Source organism: Carassius carassius, chromosome 35, assembly GCF_963082965.1.
Source record: "Carassius carassius chromosome 35, fCarCar2.1, whole genome shotgun sequence".
Taxonomy (NCBI): domain Eukaryota; kingdom Metazoa; phylum Chordata; class Actinopteri; order Cypriniformes; family Cyprinidae; genus Carassius; species Carassius carassius.
This window is the reverse complement of record NC_081789.1, coordinates 25,698,321-25,719,446: the sequence shown is the minus strand read 5'-3', so window position 1 is coordinate 25,719,446 and position 21,126 is coordinate 25,698,321. Positions and strand designations below refer to the sequence as shown.

Here is a 21,126-nt window from a genome sequence, read left to right as displayed (position 1 = left end):
TTTAATCTATAACTTGCAAATAAGCCTTAATATTTGTTTAGAATTATGATTATAATTATATATGCTTGCTCTAATAAGAATGGCATGCATCCATTAACAAAGCAAGAAACCTTAGACCTTATTTTCTCAGAACTTCCACTGTTTACCACTAGATGGAACACTTGGAACGTTTTTAATCCATCTTCCATTATTTAGACACAGTTTATTTTTGAAGTTTAGTAGTACTATCGTTCTTCCGCTAGATGTCGCAAATCACCCTCAAAATAATAGCGGCGCCTCAAGTCACCGCTTTTCTTGTTATAGTGAAAATACAATGTGCATGTAAATTATTAATCACTGTGTCGCCTGTGAGTTTCACAGTAAATGTTTCCTCAAACTGTTACGTTTTTAAACAGTCTATTTTTTATTAGAATAAATTTATTATTTATTATTAGAATAAAGTTTTGATATATCCATATTAAAATATTTAGATATGTTTAGTGTATTTCGTATCATCCGTATATAATTTACCACAGGCTCAGTTTCGGTTTTAGTTGAGGAAACCGACTCGATTAAACTACATCCGGGAGTGTCTCTCATAGAAAGAGATAGAGAGGCTGTGGAAAATAAAGCGTAGCGACCTAGGGGTTGTCTATAATTATTCAAGTACGATATCCTACTAGCCTTCACATTTTATTTTCAATTCTGCGAGCATTAAAATACCCTACCGTCGTTATTCGTGAATAAAATATTGTCAAGACGCTGTTGCGGTAGACGGCACGTCACCTGATACCTGTTACTTTTCTCAACGCTAGTCAGGATGGACCAATCACGATTGGCTGATTGAGGATTTTAAAAAAATATATAATTTTATAAACACTGTTGACGCAGATTGTGATTTAAATTTCAAATATGAATCTTTGTAAGTTTTAGATTTCAAATGTACAGTTTAAAAAAATGAATAACTAAAAACCGTCGTGGGATTTGAACGCGGCTCATTGAGGATTCAGGTTTCTGAGCCGTAAGGCGCCCCCTGTAGGAAAAACACCATGTATTCCAAGGACACAGTTTTATAGTCCGACAACATTCGCGGTCCAATGAGAATTTACCTCTCTCTCCAACATACACAAGGCATTTTGGGAAACGAGTTTGAGAAATCCGCATTCTGAACGAGAGCTACGCATTCTTATCAGCGTAGTGCGGGGTTCCAGCGCGGGTTTACGGCGAATGCGCGGCGATCTGTTTCTTGTGATTATTTCCATAGAGAAGCATGAGGAACCCTGCGAGATTATCAAACCAACCAGATCACACATCAGCTCACCCACAAACGAGTATGGATTGGAGGAAGAAAGAGCTCGTGGGGAGTCGATACGTATTTGAATAAAGGGTTTGGGGAGGAAATGAATCGTTTCGGACAACAGAAGGGAAAGTTAAACGGGCAAATCAAGGAAGAGAAGATCATCGGTCCATCCAAAGGTCCCCCTGTGCTTCACAAGTAAGATCACTTTTCTAACGCAGATTAAACACACCATAAAACACCTCATATATCAAGCTATATGTAATATGATGTAGCCTGTATGTGTTTCCATACGCTATGTTTTGGCGGGTTCTGTTTCTTTAATTGTTCGAGCGACAGTCGCATCGAATGTTACATTGTATCGTTTCTTCCTTTTAAAACTTCCTCGACGAAGTGATACAATGTAACACTCTGCCACTGAGAGATCTGCTCGTTCTAAACTCGAACGCTGGTTTCTTTATAGTTTAACCTCTGGTTTGGTCAGGGGTTAAGTGCTGGTTAGGCTCTGGTTTATTGATGTTTCTGATCTAGGAAGTGAATTCGGAGATATGGAAGTTTCCCTCAGAAGCTAAAGTTTGGTATGTTAAGCAGTGCTGTGTAAAACATCTAACTGTTGAGCTGAACTGTGTGTGTGTGTGTGTGTGTGTGTGTGTGTGTGTGTGTGTGTGTGAAATGAATCACTTTAAAGATGCTCATGTTTATGAATAATATAACCATACTTATCATTCATCATCAATTCCTCATTCAGACTGAATATCTTTTCTCTATATAGTTCTCATTTCTGTTTTTTTTTTAGATCATGTTCAATTTTCATTTGTAAGAACAATGAAGTATAGTAGTTTTAGTAGATTGTCTGTATATGTATTCAGCAATCTGTCTGTCTCTCATGGGTCAGTTGGCTCTGAATATAAAGTGTTACTGTGTGTGTGTGTGTGTGTGTGTGGTTAATTAGCTAACTTAGGCAGGAAATACTCAAATAATGTTTTAGAACTCTAAAATAAAAACAGTCTCTTGGGGCACAGAGTTTGAGTATCAGCTCAGTAGAAGCCTTTGAGCTCATTGAGACTCATTATGAAGAAGGTGTGTGTGTTTCAACAGTGACGCATTTTCTCCTGAATCTGCTGTCATCAGTGTCACATGCCTTAAATATTGTATGCATGTTTTGTCATTGTTAACACGATCCAAAATCAAGTCTGTTGTGGTTTCAGTCAGTTGTTTCACACATCGGCTCTCTCACACCACAAGAATCTGTAGCTGTCGTATGCGTGCATAAGATCTTGTCAGACTGGTTTTATCAGTTGAGTTCTTGAGAGAGTGCAATAAAATAATTTCCATAGAACTTCCTGTGTATGACTTACACACACACACAAAAACCTATTGAACACACCTAATTAACTAACAAACTCTCAACACATATTTGACCTAATGCTCAAATTCAACTCATGTTGCTATGTCATGGATCACAGCTCCAGTTTCTGAAGTTTGTATTAAGAATATTTAATAATGCAACTAAGTAATGAATAACAATGACAGGGACACTTCTTTTTTCTGCATACTGTACATAACAATGCAGTTAGCATAATTTATGTCTTCTCATATAATAATGCTCTAAACTGGAATATTATAAAATTTTCTTTAGTATGTCTCATAATATAGAAGAAATTAGTAGTTTTACAAGTACAATGTACAAGTCACACAACTGATGTCCAAATATGTTCACCACAGCCCATTCAACCTTCATTTTTTTCTATTCGTTAGGTCTTTTCCCAAGACATTCTGAATGGAAAATAATCTTAAATTTAAAAAACATATTGTTATAACTTTTTGAAATAGTTTTAATTTTTTAAATAATAATTTATATATATATATATATATATAATGTCGTCTTATGATTTTGAGATGGAAAAAAAAACCAAGACGTGCTCTCGGCTGGCTTTGTACATTTCACTTACCTATTGTCTCTAGATTATTAGTGTATATATTTATACATGGGATAAACGAGAATCCGAGTCCTGTGGCAGAGGCTGAGCGTCACATCTGCGCATGCGCGCTGCTGACTCGCCGTAATCCTCGCGCGTCTGCGCGTCCTGGAGAGAAACGGGCTGAATTAAGAAGCGAATCAAATAAATAACTGGAGCATAGGCATGCACATCAAACTGCGCTTTAGACACACGCATGCTGTCATCATGAGTCCCGTGAGGAAATGCATGAAAACACTGCTGCGGTTTGGCTGTTGTGTGTGCTTCTGCGGTGCGCGGCATCATCATCATCCGCTCCAGCCGAATCATAAGTGACCGAACCGGCAAAAGGAACCGAGCGGGACCGAACCGCACCACACATCTGGACAGCAGCGTTTCAGCCGCAGGGATCTGTCTGTATCATCCATCCCGATGCTTTTGACGCTCGACCGCAGCTGAGACCCACATCGGACCGGAGGACCGGCGGAACCGGAGCACCCATGTCCTCACCGGGCCCGAGACCACTGCACCTCACCCGAGCCTCTCTGCGCCGTTAAATATTCATAGTCGCGATCTGAGTGTCAAACTTGATACTCCGGTGGCTGGAGAGACAGATGAGAACCTTCACAGCCGTCGCTGTCACATTATGAACATCTGCATGAGCTTTAGATGAGACTCAGATGAGATGAGCAGCTGGATCTACACAAGCAGGACGAGATTCACTGCAGCACCTGCAGTCTGACTCGCTGGGTCAGAAACCCTCTCTGTGTCATCTGAGTCCACTGATGCTGGAGACACACATGCATGCGCAGCTGCATTCACACTGATACTGATACAGGGGTTTGCATGCATAGTCATGTTATGTCGGTTTTATATCTGACTGATTTGTTTTTCAGAGCTTACAAGGTATGCACAGAATATTGGTGGCTAAACTTGTATCGGCAGATATTACCATGATTTTTAAATTATTACTGGTGTTTTTTAATTATAATTTTTTTCTGAACTTTCCAACAAAATAATTTAAGCATGCAAACCCATAAAAATCATTATATCAGTCATATTTGACATAAGGTAATGGTGGTTATTGGTATCAGCAAAAATACCTTAAAATGTTGAAATTTAAAAAAAAATTATTTAAAAAATATTTTTTACAATTTAAATTTGGCCTGTTTCTACTAGTTAAAACCTGCTGAATTTTCATTAAAAGTAAGATTTTTTTATTAACAGGTTGTACTATACCATGTAGAAATAGTTTATAAAATTGCTCTTCGCATGTATCGCTGATTAAATGCATGCACGCAGATATACATGCACCCATTCGCATGCGTAGATGCACACAGATTGATATACTTGTTCTCTGGACGCTGATGTTTGTTTTGCGATGAAAGGAATATTTGCTTCTGCAGGCTGGATGAAATGTGACGCATCGTAATCCCGGTGACAGCTGCGGAAAGATGAGCCACAGACAGACAGAGACTGAGAGAGAGAGACAGGCAGCGGACATGATTAGAGGGACTGCGCTGTGACTCAACCAGACGCATAGAAAAACTGGAGACTGGAAACTTTCTTGCTACGTCAAACTTTCTCTTTTGAAGCCCTAAACAGAGTGTTTTAGTCTCTAGTGCTTCAGTAATGTGTTGTACCGTCGTCCTTCCTCTCAGGCGAGGTTATGGCAGGTTAAACACCACCTGAGGGCTCGTGGCCCTTGCACACCTTTGGGGAAAACTGCAACTGTGGATTATTTATAAGACTCGCTTGTGTGCATGAGCGCTGTCAATCACAGCCACTTCCTGATGTTGATCTCTGGCAGACTAGAGATGTCTGACCCTGCGAACTGAGCTTGAGACCTGTTGACCTTTGTGTTTGACTGTATTTATGTGCATGAAAGACAAACAGAAGGACGCATCGTGTGCGTTTCTAAGTTGCTCGTGGCAATGGGGAGTTCTGCGTCGTCTCTGACCACGGATAGAGAATCAGATCACGGGTTTGGCTCGGCCCCGTTCCCGCCGGCCGCTCCGATGGGCTGGCTCAGGACCAGCCACAGCAGTCCGGTGTGGGGAACCACGTTCATCACCCGCCAGCAGCAGCAGCCTATCCCTCATAGAGAGCGCAGGTAAACACGTGCATCGCCTCATCAGCTGACTTAAAGTCAACATGGTATCAGATTGACTGTTTACATGCTCAAACTAATATTTAGGCCTAAAGTGCATGCACTTGGATCACACAGTTTAATAATAAACCTAGTGTGATAAATATTTGTCAGTCATGTATCAGTGAAACAGGTCACTGGCATAGTTTGATTTGATTTCAATCAAAATGCATTAATTCAAATTGAATTGTGGAACTATTAACATTTATTCAGTTAAAAAGTATGTACATGGTTAAAATATGGAACAAATAATATTCAATTATTAATGATAAATATATTAAGTTGGTTATTGTGTATTTTAATACACATTTAGTTTTTACAGAAATCTGATCTGTTTTATTCATGTATCACTAACAGATATGCATCACATTAAGTTTATTAGCACATGTTAAAACTGTGTAGTCCAAATGCATGAAAATGTAATTCAATGACATAAATCTTAAACTTAGGCCTAGATATATTTAGAATATATTTTCAGTGCACGTTTCTGGTGGTTTTGTGACCGTTTCGTCTGTGCATGTTATTCTGAAGGAAATTTTCACCCTCTGTTAAGTAATTTCTTGATAAATCAGATCAAATCCCATCTTAGGTTTCATTTCACAATTTTGATAAGGAGTCCTTTTTTTGTTGCTGTTGTTGTTGTTTGTTAATTTTTAACTACCATTCAAAAGTTTTTGTTTATTGGGAAAGAAATGAATACTTTTATTCTGCAAGGACTGATTAAATTGATCAAAAGTGATGGTAGGGACATTTGTAATTTTACAAAAGATTTCTATTTCAAGTAGTATCAAAGATTCCACACAAATATGAAGCAGCACAACTGTAAACATCAGAAATGTTTGAGCAGTAAATCAGCATATAAAAATGATTTCTGAAGATCATGTGACACTGAAGACTGGAGAAATGCTGAAAATTCAGCTTTGATCAAAGAAATCAATTAAAATATATTACATAAAAAATGCTATTTTAAATTGTTATAATTCAACATTTTACTGTATTTTTGATCAAATAAATGTAGCCTTGGTGAGCAGAAGGTATGTAGTGCAGTAGGATCATGTTTAATGAAGTATGTGTCAATACAGTGTATAGCTGAAATGTCTTGGACATTATTTGTGTGTGTGTGTGTGTGTGTGTGAGATAAGCAGATGGTTTGGTTTTAGCAGATGCTACTGCAGCCTCTCTGACTGAAGGCATCTTTTTACTAGAGGATTTTCCCTTTAACGCTGTTTGTCAGGGGCACCCCATGAACCCGTGAGGTTTCGTGTGTGTGTGCGCGTGTTGATAACACACATCTTTGATGTTCTTCTCTGTTTCACAGGTGTAAATCATGTTTGCGTGACATGTTGAGGCAGGTGTGGAAGAACTGTATCATCAGCATATACGCTGATGTTCATTTAAAGCGATAGTTCATTCAAAAATAAACATTTGGTCATCATTTTCTCACCCATGTCTGTGAGGCTTTTATTATCTATGGGTCACAATAGCAACGATTCAGTAGATTGTTCATGCTGCTCCTTTGCATGTAATTAAAGTGAATGGGAAGAAGTATTGCTGAGCATCAAAAATGACAATTTGTAATCAAAAAAAGTTTCTAGTCATCAAACAGCATTGCTTCTTGATGTCTTGTCAGTAGCCGCGTTTCCACTGGTGAGCTTAAACCGGGCGTGGGGCTAGAGGAGGGGTTATGAACAAAGGCGGAGTTTCTCCGCGTCTGGAGAGCTCAGCGATGCGGATCATTACAGAACGACAACAGCTATATAACTTTAGCATTAAAGACTTTTTAAAATCAGTTGAGTTCAAAAATCACTCTTACTCAGCAGCGAGTGTTTGAAATAACTTGATCCGATGTAGATAATAATATAATCACTAAACAAGGCAGAAATCTTAATAAGCGATGTAAAAGATTATGCACGCTAAACATTAACGTTACCATAGTAAACAAATGCAATCAAGAGAGATCAGACGTCAGCTTCTTAATCTCTATCACAATTGTGTATTTATTGAACATATTTTATCTGTCATAAATCTCGTCTCGAGAGTTTAGCTCCACGTAGCATATCATCACTAATGATTTTTGTTCGGGAGCTTTTATACAAATAGAGATCGTCTGCACTGCGGATCATTTCAGAAAACTAACAGCTATAACACCAGCATTAAACACTTTAAAATAAGTTGAGCTCAAAACTCACTTTCAGTCAGCAGCGAGTGTTTGAAATAACGCTATCCGATGTGGATTATAATCACCTAAACAAGGCATAAATATTTTAAGCAATGTAAAAGACTATGTAAATATGACCACTTGAAGAAATCAGATGTCAGCTTCTTATTCTCTATCACAATCCTGTAATTATTTAGTAACTTATATTATTTGTCATAAGTCTCGTCTTGAGAGTTTAGCTCACGTTGCCTATCATAAAAAATATAATAATGTTTTTGTTCGGGAGCTTTTATAAAAAATAGAGATATTATCATTCATTCTAAATGTGACCTACAGGCTGGCTATTTTTCATAAGCGTTAAAAATAAATAAATAAAATAGAAATTAGTGTATTTATGTGTGATTAATTTTGAGTCCTGATAAATTAAATCATTATGATCAATGTAGCCTATCACGTATTCTATAGTTTTAAACATTGCTGCTTTTGAATTTGAATATTTAACAAAGCATGCAAACAAACGGCCACTTTTATCATGTTCGTGTCTGATCGCACATGTTCCAGTGATTTATTTCTTATTAGTTTTCTGATAACTTCTCTTTTTTTTTTGTTTTTTTTTGTTAACTTCTCTTTGTTGGTGAAATGATGAGGTTGCATTACGTTGTTCTGTGAGGCGTGTAAAGGGCGTGTTTAAGTGATGCGCAGCGGAGCTTCAGGTCCTGACGGTGGAAACGCTGCGCTATTCTTGCCTCGATGCTACCATAGACAGTAAAAGAAATGGACACAGCGACCCCATTGGAACTCAATTGAGACAAGTGAAGCCCATTTTTAGCTATTTTTAGCACTTCCGTTTCTGACGCGCAGACTCAAACTAAGCTTGATGACGTCAGCAACCTGTCTGACAGATGTAAATCTTCTAAGTGGCTGTGCGTGCAAACTGCCATCGTTAATCTTGCAGAGACGGCGAGCTTGAGCGGGGCGTTCTTTGGCGTGAGTGAGCAGGAGTAAGTATTCTGATTAATTATTTTGTATAGTATTTTAAAATGTAAGGCCAGTACGCCATATTAAGTTAATTGCCTGCGAGCTTCTCCTCCTGTCTGTACGGTAATGCGACAGAAAGTCGAGTGGTTATGACGCAATCGTTAGCCTATTTTTACAAAAACTGTTTCTACGGGGCCATAATGTAACATAGAAGGTAATGGAGCCCTTTATACATTGTCGTGTATCTTTAGAAATAAATAATGGACAAATGGAGTCTTTAAATGCCTCAGATGTAAAGTTATTCGCTGTCAAAGTGACGCCAAAATGAATGGGAGTCAATGGGATGCTAACGCAAAGTGAAGTTCTGCTACAAGATGGCGGCATGCGGCCGACTTCAATTTCCGGTCGGCTTCCTTGCCGCCTCGGTGCTACTGGCCCGAGGCTATTAGCCCCGCCCGGCCCGCTTTAAAGGCACAATATGTAATTTTTCTGCTTTAAAAATAGCAGAAATCACTATATCTATGTTATATATATTTTTTAATTGTGTACTTACATTATCCCGACGGTTTCCACGAACTTTCAAATCCGGAGAAAATTATAGTTAAATTAGAAGACATGGCACGTTTCTTTATTTCCGTTTTGACGCCCGTCTATGGCGTCATATAAACTTTGACCCCTCTAGCTTATCTAACTTCCTGCGTAACCCGGCGGAGCCGCCAAATACAAAGGTGAACAGAAGAAAAGAAGAGACGCAGAAGAAAAAGTAGTATCTAGCCTTTATCGAGACTATTATATTTTATATTTATATTGTTTATATTAGTTTTATACCTCAATCAATAATTTAGTTATGGATCATGATTATGCTTTGCCTGCACAGTCTGTGAAGCGCAAACGTACGGGTGAAATAAACGACCCGAGAAGGTTTTGGGACAAGAGAAGAAACAAGAAACAGGTAAATATTGGAGCTGCATTTCCAAGATGGAGAGAGCTTTGTGACAAGCTGAAACTACAGAGAGATGCTAAACTCGCTTGCATTCTAATAAACAAGTATGCATCCATTCAGCTAACTGTATCTATCCGTATATTTTGTGAAACGATGATGTCTTGTGTAAAACGCAGACGGACTAGCTCTCATGTATAGTATAATGTAAAACCACATTTATTCTATATCTAGCTGGATAAAGTAGCTTCAAATGCAGTTCACTATCTTGTTCAATATCATAGTATAAACGTAATTATAATTATTAACGAAAGGCGACCAAGTTTTTTTTTTTTTTTTTTTACATATATTACTACTAGCTAGATGGAATATTGATTTGATAGGGGTCTGATTAATTCATATATCTCTCCGTTCGAAAAGACGTGATTGTCAAAATAGAAGTTAGAATGAGTGCAGAATGTGGGGAGCGGCAGAGCGCGTGTTCCAATGAACAACAACTCCCATGAGCCCACGCTCTTTCCCAACGTCATCAAAGTACGGCTTTTGTTATTATTTTGATCACTGACCCCTGGTGGCCAAAAATTCCATACTGTACGTTTAAGCCCTGGCTCGCACTGGCCCGACAGTGGAAATGCTGCTATCTTTTTACTCGTGTGTGTGTGTGTGTGTGGAACTTAATTATACAAATACACATATATTCGCTGTAATCTTCATTGACTGTCTTTGTATGTCAAAAAAGACGCCCCTAAAATGAATTTTGTGAGTAAATAAGTGTGATTTAAATTATGACAGTAACATTTTTGGGTAAAAACTATGATGGTACATTGAAATCAGCCAATCACAACTGAAGTCATTTGCATAAAGAAGTCTTTATTGCGCAATAGTGAAATGTCCTGTTTAATGTTAAGGCTCAGAAAGAGGGTTGAAAACGCTCATAAAGTATAACATTAGCACAAGAAACCTTGGCTGTGATTGAAAGTGAACCTAAGGGACAGATATAAAAAAGCTAGTGTACATTATTTAACCGAGTTAACTGATCCATCCGAGAATACGATGTAAAGAAAAACAGCAGTTCAGCTGTCAGGCTTGCAGAAACATCCGCTTTTTTTCCACAGCACCATCTGCTGTACGCGGCTGTTCATTTCCAAAAGTTCAGGGAGTAAAACAAACGGCTGTCACCGACCTCTTTAACAACTGACACGCCACAGACAGAAGAAACAAGCTCTCAGCTGGAGTCATATGGCACAGGACGAGGCGCGTATGAATTATTCTTACTGCTAAAACAATTCCCTCATATTATTTTTATAAGGATTGAGCCGTGCAAGACCTCCACATGTCCTTGTATTATAATTTTTTTATTATTTAAAAGGGTTTCTCGTGTTAACAGAATCCAGGCAGCTTCAGAAACACTTTATGTAATCCCTTTCCATCCGTGTCAAACTGTAAGCTGTTTCTGTGTTCAGACTCTTTTTACAAACCCATGTGGATCATGAGGGTCAACTAGTGCCCAGCATCCTAGTGGATCAGCCAGTTCCACCTAATATATAATAACACACTTCACCTTTATCTTGACCTTTGACACTGAGACATGAGTGCTGTAGGACGTCCCAGTGTGACATGTCGTCCATGAACCCAGCTGTATGTCTCTATTGTGTGTGTGTGTGTGTGTGTGTGTGTATGATCATTATCAGGATGCTTCCTGAGTGTTTTATCGAGAGAAAGTGAGTTTCTGCTCTCTCAGGCTTTACTGAGGATTTATTCCCATAGTAACAAGCTCCTATCTCCTCAGCCAATCACATTTCAGAATAAACTCTCCCCGTGCATCTCTCTCTCTCTCTCTCTCTCTCCGACACACACACACACACACTTACGCCGTGGTTTAGTGTGTTGCTTTCAAAAGTCAGTCTACTAAACTAAAATACCAGGGTCATCATATTTTTATTGGTTTGTTGGGAAACATGCTTTCATGTATATTAGGTTGAGAATTGAAATATATTCATTGCAGTATTTATTGGCTAAAACGATGGTTTCATATTTTAGTGTTACCTTTCACTGTTTTTTCCTGGGCAATAATGATGTAAATGCAAATAAAATAGTTATTTTGTTGCTGAGACTTTAAGGTTTGTGTATATAGGACTTTTAAAGAATATAGACTACGCTGAGAAACAAGTAAAAGTGAGACAGTCTCTCCTATATGGGACACATCAAACCTGAATGCATATGTTCATATTTCATAAAAATGAATTCTCTTTGACCTTGTGTGTCCTTTTCTCATTTGTGTAATGAAAGGTTTCCTTTCTCAGATTTCAGCTGTCCCAGATTGCCTCGATTTTCCTTAAGTGACTCAGATGTGACCGTTTTAAAATGAATTTTAGTCAACATTGTTCTTATATGATGTTCATCAGCCCAAAGCCAAAAACATTATGTTGTTGGAATGCTGTTGGATCTCTTACTCGGAAAAACTATTTCCGCCTGTAATTCGCTGCTTTCCAGCAGTTTTAACAGGTCACCGAACACACCCATCATGCACTGCAGAATACACACGCACAATATGATCAGACACTCACACAAGCTTTAATTCTTTGCATTATTTATCAGCATGATCCTCCTTAAGTCGACGGTTAGTATCACTACTGAGTCACTCATATAATGCGCACACACACACACACACACACACAGTGAGGAGTGGGATGAGGGCCAGTTCTGTTAGACCAGTGCTAATGACTGTGACTCACCGTACAAATGTCTTATTGCGTGTATGCAATGGTTTTTGGAGACTCGGGCCAACTGTCTCCGCACGCTCACAGGGAACCAACCCAAAGACCAACAGTATATAAAACAGTTTTGAAAGGGTCTTCATAGTTGCCAAATATCATGTTTGTATGCTCTTGTTATCATTTTAGGTATTTTCTCTTTTAATTAATCAAATGTTGATCTTTACTCTGTCATTTCTCATGTAGAGTAAGGGTATTTAATAATTGATAGTAATGGGCCACTGATGTGAATTTTTTTTAGTGGTTGACATCTAAGGAATAGGGTGGATTATAATGAAATATTATGCAATTTTATAATACTTTGTTGCATATTTTTATTTCTGTAGAGAGACTTCTCGCATGCATTTTTTCCTTATCTCCTTATTAAATTGTTTATTCATTTGTTCAGCTTCTTAATATTTTATATATATATATATGTATATATATGTATACACACACACACACACACAAAATTTTTATCCTGTTTGTCTACATCATAGTATGTTTATAATTTTTTTTTACCAATTTACCCACCCAAAATAGGCCATTTAAATGGCCTCAGACATAGCATAAAACAATAAAATAAATTAGTTTTAAATATGTACTTTATAATGGCCCAATTTCATTTGATCAAGCAAACCTTCCTGATATATAAGGTTAATATATTGATGTATTAATAATATTGCTTTATTAATAATGCATTGTATTATTAATCTTCCTTATGTGTCTCTTTATTTAATCCTATTTGTATTTACGCTCTACTTATTCCTTTTTCTTTGTCAATTCTGTTCTTCTTTCTTTTGTGTACTTTGTATTTGGTACTTTAATTCAGTAATTGTTTCTCTTTTCTTTCTTTTTCAGTCACTCTCATTCTCCTGGTTCGATGGCCGCAGTCGTGAGGAATTCTGATTGGTCATGCGGGCGATGCACGTTTCTTAACTCCAGCGGCTCCTTGCGCTGCTCTATTTGTGAAGCTCCTCGGCAGAAGCCGGATTTGAACCATATTTTGCGCCTCAGTAGTGCTGAGGAACCTCGATGGTCCTGCCCCCGTTGCACTGTGTCCAATCTCCATGGATTAGGCTCGTGTACTGTGTGTGGAGCAGCTTCAGTTACACCCAACGGACCCCTCCCACCCAAGCAGACCCCGCCCACTCCAGTAGAGCCCTCCTCCAGCCCAGAAGCCAAAGGTCCGTTAGCCAATGGGGAGTCCCGGTGCACTGAACCCAATGGGGAGGTGTCTATAGGAGGGGAGGGGTCGTCAGAGTGGGCGTGTCCTCGCTGTACTTTAGTAAACACTCCGGTGGCATTATCATGCTCAGCATGCGGTGGTCCGAGGAAACTCTCCTTACCAAAAATCCCTCCTGAAGCGCTAGTGGTCCCAGAAGTGCACACACCCGTGGCGGGGTTTCCCACACAAACCGCGGGACCGTCCGCACCGCTTCTCATTGATCTAACTGAAGATTCTCCACCCCAAGCACCTTCCAAAACCCCGTCTCCGCCCCCCGTCCCGTTTCTGCCCCCTTCCCTGTCCTCACTTCAAAATAACCCTGTGCCTCGCAGCCGAAGGGAAGTCCCACCCCCTGGACGTCCTCCAAACCCCGCCCCCTCTCCAACATCACCCTCAACATGCCCACCTACCAAATCCAAGCCCCTCCCACCATCAGATAACTACCCAATCAAGCGCCTCAGCGTGCTGGAAGAGGAGGAGCCTAACAACCCCGCCCCTCCAGTCACATCACCGCCCTCTTGGAAGTGCCCCGGATGCTCCGCCTCCACAGCTCCTCCTTCATCATCCGCTGGCCGTTGTGATGCATGTCGAAGGTCACGGCCGGGTTCGGGCACCGACGTCATCGATGTACTTGGTGAGTTGGTGCGATTCACGCCGGCATCACCGTCCAGTCCGGACTTCAGCTCGTGGGCGTGTTCCAAATGTACGTTGCGCAACCCAACGGGTGCAGACAACTGCACGGCCTGCGGATCGTCTAAATTGCACGGTTTCTCCGAGCCGTCCAACAGCTCATCTTGTTCTCGGAAACAACCACACTCCCACATGCGTGCCTTTACTTCCTCCTCCTCTTCCTCCGTCTCGTCCCCGTCTGCGCTGGACAAGAGCGCCTGTCAGTGGACGTGTCCTGCCTGCACACTGTTGAACGAAGTGAGGATGAAGCATTGCGTGGCGTGTCACACTCCGCAGCAGTACCTCAATCAGCGCAAAATCGCGAAGCCGCTCAAACGCCGGGAGAGCATGCATGTGGAGGCCCGCAGGCGCACGGATGAGGGAGAAGCCAAGGAATTGTTGGAAAATATCGTCAGCTTCTGTAGAGAGGTAAGACACTGTCAGTTTGAGTTGGGTTTTAATAGGGCTGGGACAAAAAATCCATGCATTGTGATTCGTAGATCGATTCTGAGATTATCGGAATGCATCACGATTCTTTTCTGGAATTAATTCTGAGCTTAGTTTTTAACAACAGAGGTGCTCTAGTCTAGTTTTTAACCCCACACTCAAATGCACACGAAGAAGAGCCCTTAGTCATGTAAGTGGTTAAATGCTTTTATGACGTAAGATTAATGTAAATACATCCCACTAAGAACAGCTTTGTAATTCGCTTCAAACTTTATGAATGATTATTTTACGTTCAAGTGGTGTGTGTGTAAGGAACTGTAAGCAAGCACAGTACAGCTGTTTCTAAAGCATGCAGTGCTGATGTTAAAAACGAAGTTCAGAATCGATTTAACAGAGAAGCATGATGCAAGAAGATTCAATGCAGATAATTATTTTAACAAACATCGTCCGATACTCTACTCTGTTCTACGGGATCCCGCAAATGATATGCAGAAAAAAAAGATTTCTTAACTTGTGGCCACGTTTTAAATAAAATGTATTCATTTGTTCCCTCGTTGTTGGTAAATTTTCTGTCATTTGAATTTATTTAAATTGTGAACATTATTTAACTAAAAAAAGTTAGTTGCCGTGATTTACCTAAAATGCATGAACAAATAATTAAGTCCTGGGAATGATACATGGCTTAAGTGACATTACAATGATATTAAAATTAATTTCAGTTACGGAAATGTTGTCAGAATTAGTGAATTCGATTTAAATTGTCAATTTTATTTAATCCTGAAAGATGCACAATGTTTTCCATGTAAACATATGTAGATAGATGTAGTTTATTAATTAGGCTAGTTTTATTTTACTTCCTTATGTTCATTTAAAAACTTAAATATTTTAACTCATTTTTTTACATGATATCCAAAAAAGTGTTTTATACATATAGTATATACATAATCATTTAAAATTTGGATTCTGTACGATTTTCATGTTTTTGAAAGAAGTGTCTTATTCTCACTAAGGCTGCATTTAATTGATTCAAAAATACAGTAAAACTGTGAGATATTATTACAATTTAAACTAACAGTTTTCTATTTGAGTATATTTTATAACGTAATTTATTCTTGTGATCAAATTTGTATTTTCAGCGTCATTCCTCCAGTCTTCAGTGTCACATGATCTTCAGAAATCATGAAAATATGCTGATTTGCGGCTCAGGAACCAAATACAAGACCTTATCCAACACAGTAGATGTACTTTATTAATTATTAATGAACAATCTGTTTTGTAATGTCAGTGATCGATACATTTGTGCATCTCTAGTGGTCTTATGTTCACAATATACTGTAATATATATTTCTTTATTACACACTTGACCAGCCTGAATGCTAATGTCTTATCTAAACATCCTGCTACTCTGTTCAGTTGACACTTCTTTGGTATCAAACCGCAGCTCTGTTTTTGATGCTGAGCCAATATAAAAAACACAGGCGCCTCTCATATCTCCTGAATATTTGATATATTTCTGACCTTCTTGGAAAAGAAAATGCTCAGACTTTGTGTTAGAGGAGATGATGAATGCATGTTGTTCAGCTCGTGATGCTGTGTTCAGACGGAAGGGATGTTTAAGGAGCGTCCTGCAGAAGTTAATGTCCATGTGAGTCAAGTGTGTAATGATTCATTGCCGACGTGGCTGAGATGCTAATTCCCAACTTCTTCTTGTTCTTGATCTTTTCCATATTCCATAAAAGAACACAAAGGTGTTTAGTATCACTTACAATTGAAACTGCTCTAAGCGGAGTACTTCATCTTTTAAATTGAACAACTCCCTTATTTTCTAGACTCATTAATACAAGTTCAGCAGCTTCCTTTCAGATATGCTTATGTTATCTACAGTAACTGATAAAAATTACTTGTTCGTGTCATATTAGGTGCTGAATATATTTTTCTAGTTAAAGGTGTTTTTTCAGAGTAGCTTAAACCATGATAAATCAAGTCTAGATGTTTTGAATAAAATGCACAAATACTTCCCATGTGAATGTGTGCATATAAAAAAAAAAGGAATTGTAAACTATACGTTATTTAAAAATAGCTTATGAGATCTACATGTATTAAAATATTACATATTAAAAATAATTTTGTAATTAATTTTCCATTATACAGTATACATATTATGACAAAAAAGATATATGAAAAACAAATAAAATACTTATTTTGCATTGTATTCATGAAGAATATTTAACAATATATTTAAAAAAAACTGAAAAACACTATTACACAATATTAAAATGATAGCTATTTTTAAAATATACATATTACTTGAAGTAAAGATCTATATACATTTGAAAAGCTAATTAAATACTCCTTTCACACACTATATAAAATATTTTTAAATGGCATTTTGTGTATATAATATACAATTACTTTTATTATATATATATATGTGTGTGTGTGTGTGTGTATATATATATATATATATATATATATATATATATATATATATATATATATATATATATATATATAATAAAAGTAATTGTATATTATATACACAAAATGCCATTTAAAAATGGCAAAAGACATCTACATTAATTAAAAAGAATAACAAAAATTCTCACACTGTATTATTTACTGAAAATACTATTTTAAATCTTCAAATTTTAGCTATTTTTATATTTTACACATATTTAATGATTAAAAACAAATTGCCATTATAGTCAATAAAATATCATATTAAAAGTAGTTGGTTTTATATAATATACAAATGAGATGAAAACCTTGAATTTTTTTACAACAAATTTATTACAAATATTTTAGCAAAAGTTTCATTTTATATTAAATGCTTATTATATGACAAATGAGATCTATGTACATTAAAAAAAAATTTTTTAAAAAGAGTCAAATGCCTCTTAAAGTACTGCGATTGTTCAAAACAGATAGAAATCACAATATGATCCCAAAGAGAGCTCGTGATCTCAACATTACCTGTCACTAATGACTTGTTAGTATCATCTCAGAGTTTAAATATATATTTGGATGCTGCTTCAAGACACTCGTAGTCTCAAATGCTTCTTCAGTGACCTCTTGTGATCTGAGATTTTATATGTTCTCTGGTTTCCTTATTTCCGCAGGAGGGTCGATGCAACATGATGTGAATGCTTAGGTTTTCTCTGAGATGAAGTACATCTTTTTGCTTTTCTGTTGCGTGTTATTTGACGAGATGGTCCTTCAGTGTTTTTGGGGCACATCAGGATGTGTTCGTGTTTACAGTGTAAATGCGTCCCTGAAGATGCTCTGAGTGATCTGATCGGAGAACGTTCTGGTCTGTTTACTTGTGATCAGATCAGCTAGACTGAATGTTCATTTCAGGTCTGAGCGCAGCTGTGATTTGACCCAGATGTGCTCACTTCTGAAATGTTGCATAATGAAAGATGATGCATCACAAATTAAGTTTAGAACATGCTTCTAAGCTGTATTTGTCTGCAGGTTATATATTAAAATAATTTTTGCAGATTAAAAAATATTCATTTCGGACATCTCGAACACAGATTAACACACAGTTGCGCCGCGTTTCCACATCCTCACGTGTTTTCCCAGCAACCTCGCCGATCCGTGTCCGTCTGCTTCGAACCTGGGAGGCTTATTTTTAGAAACGGTTGCGAAAGCAATTAAACAGCTCCCCAGAGTCAAAATGACCCCTATTTCTCCGACATACACGTGTTTTCTACAAATAGAAGAGAAAATCAGGTGAGAGCTGCTGCTGCCCGTGAGAATACGTCTGAAGCTTTATTGCTCCTGCAGAATATCTGCTGCAGTTTTGCTCCAGAAGCTTCTGGACTGGTTTACTTGAATTAGACATGTTTCTTCACTCTTCACTGTGTCTGCATATGACGCACAACATGTCGACTCTGTAATGATGTACACGCTAACAAAGTGAACAGAAGTTGAGGTTTTAAGGTGAAAGTTTGTCTTTTTAGAGTTAATAAGGTGAAAATGAACAATTACTTCTTTCATGTATGTGTATTTTATATGCATATTAGTTGATGATGGCAAATGACATCATACATTTAGGGAAAAAGCTATTAAATAATTATTTCGACCTTATTTATTAAAAAATGTGTTATTAATATTATTTGTATTAATATTAGTAATAGTAGTAGTAAATTTAATTCATTTATAGTATATAAATATTATTTAATGATGAGAAATAATGTCTACATAGATATTGTTAAATTAAATATTCATTTTATATATACATATGTTTAAATTAAAATATCATTACATGATATTTAGTAAAAAAAATATTGTGTTAGACTTTTTTTATATTATATGCATATTATTTAATGGTGACAAATGAAATCTATATAAATGTAAAGGACAAATTATATTTATTAAAATGTTATATTAAAATTGTAATTAATTTGATATCAATGTTTATGATAGCGAGTTACTTCTACATTTTAAAATTAAGACTCATTTCACAGCATGTTTATTCAAAATATATTTAAAATTTGAAAACTTTGTATTATTATTTAATTTAATTTAATTTAATAAAAGCAAGTGCTTGTTTATTTGGGTGCGCTATATTTCTAAATGTGATCCTGGAGCACAAAAGCAGTCTCTGGGGTATATTTGTAGCAATACACATGGGTCAAAATTATAGATTTGTCTTTTATGCCAAAATTCTTTAGGATATTAAGTAAAGTTCATGTTCCATGAAGATACATTTTTTCTAAATTCCCTACCCTAAATATATATATAAAAAAAATATTATCATTAGTAATATGCATTAAGAACTTCATTAACAACTTTAAATATGATTTTCTCAATATTTAGATTTTTTTTTTGCTCCCTCAGATTCCAGATTTTCAAATAGTTGTGTCTCAGTTAAATATTGTCCTCCTAACAAACCACACATCAATGGAAAGATGATTAATTCAGAACATGTATAAATCTCAATAAAAAAAAATGGACCTTTTATGACTGGTTTTGTGGTCCAGGGTCACAAATTCTTGTGTTTGTTGTAGAACGCGGTGAACTTCGTGGATGACAGTTTCCCCCCCGGTCCACGTTCGGTCGGGTTCCCCGAGAACGACAGCGTCCAGCAGCGAATCAAAAAGTGGCTCCGTCCTCACGAGATTAACTGCAATAACTTCAAGGATCGTGGCGTGAAGTGGTCTGTGTTCAGGACGCCACGCCCCTCAGATATACTGCAAGGCCTTCTGGGAAACTGCTGGTAAGAGAAGTGCATCTATCTACAGCTGTGTTTGGAATGAAGTACTAGTTTACTGCATACAGCTCAATGTGTTTAGTGGATACTGTACTCAGTCAATATTAAAGATAGCACGGTTACATTTTCACAGAATGTTTTTTATCCTGTGTGAAGGATGATTTTTTTTGTAGAAAACCAAATAAATCACCATAAAATGACTTTATCCAGGGTTACATTTAATAAAAATGTATGTGAAACAGTATGTGTTATGCACAGTGCTGGAGGAAGTGCATTACAAGTAACAGGAGTTTTGTAATCAGATTACTTTTTTCAAGTAACTAGTAAGGCCTTTAAAGTTGCCGAAAATACAACATTTGGGGGTTTTATTATAAAAAATAAATAAGCAAGCTCAAGTGACAGAAAGTAAGTAACGTAATGCATTACTTCCCATCAAATGTAACGAAGTATCACAATTAGTTACTTCTTTATGGAGTACCGTAAAGTAACTTTTCATGCATTCAAACACTTTTGTTCGTCACATGACCTCAAGTGGCGTCTCCTTTAGCTGATTAGTTGTGCGCACAATCATTTCAGCCTCAGATTAGTGATGTAGGAGTGAAATGTTCACGGTGACGCTCTTCTCAAACTCGCGCTGGTGTGCTTCACAGGTTTTTAAGCGCTCTGGCGGTGCTCGCGGAGCGGCCCGAGTTGGTGGAGCGTGTGATGATCACCAGAACCATATGTCAGGAGGGAGCCTATCAGGTGCGGCTCTGTAAAGACGGGACGTGGACCACGGTTCTGGTGGACGACATGCTGCCCTGCGACGAATACGGGTTCCTGCTCTTCTCACAGGTTTGTGTGGCTGTGCTTGAGTTTGTTTGTTAGGACTGATTTTATAAATACTTGCAATCATGTTTTTTTGAGATAACTGCCATCAGTGAGCGGTTTCAAATATAGTCGTCAAACACAGTAAATAATAGCAATTTTTTTTTACCTACAGTACTAGTAAACAACCAGAGGTGGCGATAAATTAATTGTTGTTAACTGTAACAGCAAATAGTTTTGATGCATATATATTGGAGCCAGATCTACATTTATCTAAATAAAGACATATTTAAAAAAATATATATTTTTAATTAAATTAAAGAATTGCACGTCTTTAACTAACTAAACAATGTCATGTGGCAATAAATTGTCAATTGTAAAATAATTATGTAATATTAGGAATGATAATTATGTATGCTATTATTGATGATTATTATATATGCAAATATTTTAGACCTTTGCTGGAAAATATTTAATCGGTTGTTTAAAAGAAAAAAAAAAAGGTGATTTAAACATTGTAAAAAATTTAATATTTTAAATGATTT

At 37.2% G+C, this 21,126-nt stretch overlaps 1 protein-coding gene across 2 annotated transcripts in view; it reads left to right on the top strand.

Annotated features, from left to right (window-relative positions):
- Positions 1 to 1,100: 1,100 nt before the first annotated feature.
- The window catches only part of LOC132116369 (calpain-15-like), a 29,273-nt gene continuing 9,247 nt past the window's right edge, over positions 1,101 to 21,126 (top strand). Inside the window, exons 1-4 of one of the 2 annotated variants that reach the window (XM_059525187.1) lie at positions 1,101 to 1,474; positions 13,074 to 14,538; positions 19,572 to 19,780; positions 20,425 to 20,608. In XM_059525187.1, coding sequence (XP_059381170.1) covers positions 1,380 to 1,474; positions 13,074 to 14,538; positions 19,572 to 19,780; positions 20,425 to 20,608 — 1,953 coding nt within the window. In that variant the 5' untranslated portion in view covers positions 1,101 to 1,379. Of the gene's footprint in view, positions 1,475 to 4,457; positions 5,348 to 13,073; positions 14,539 to 19,571; positions 19,781 to 20,424; positions 20,609 to 21,126 lie in introns of those variants that run through there. The other variant, XM_059525186.1, reaches the window with a different exon arrangement.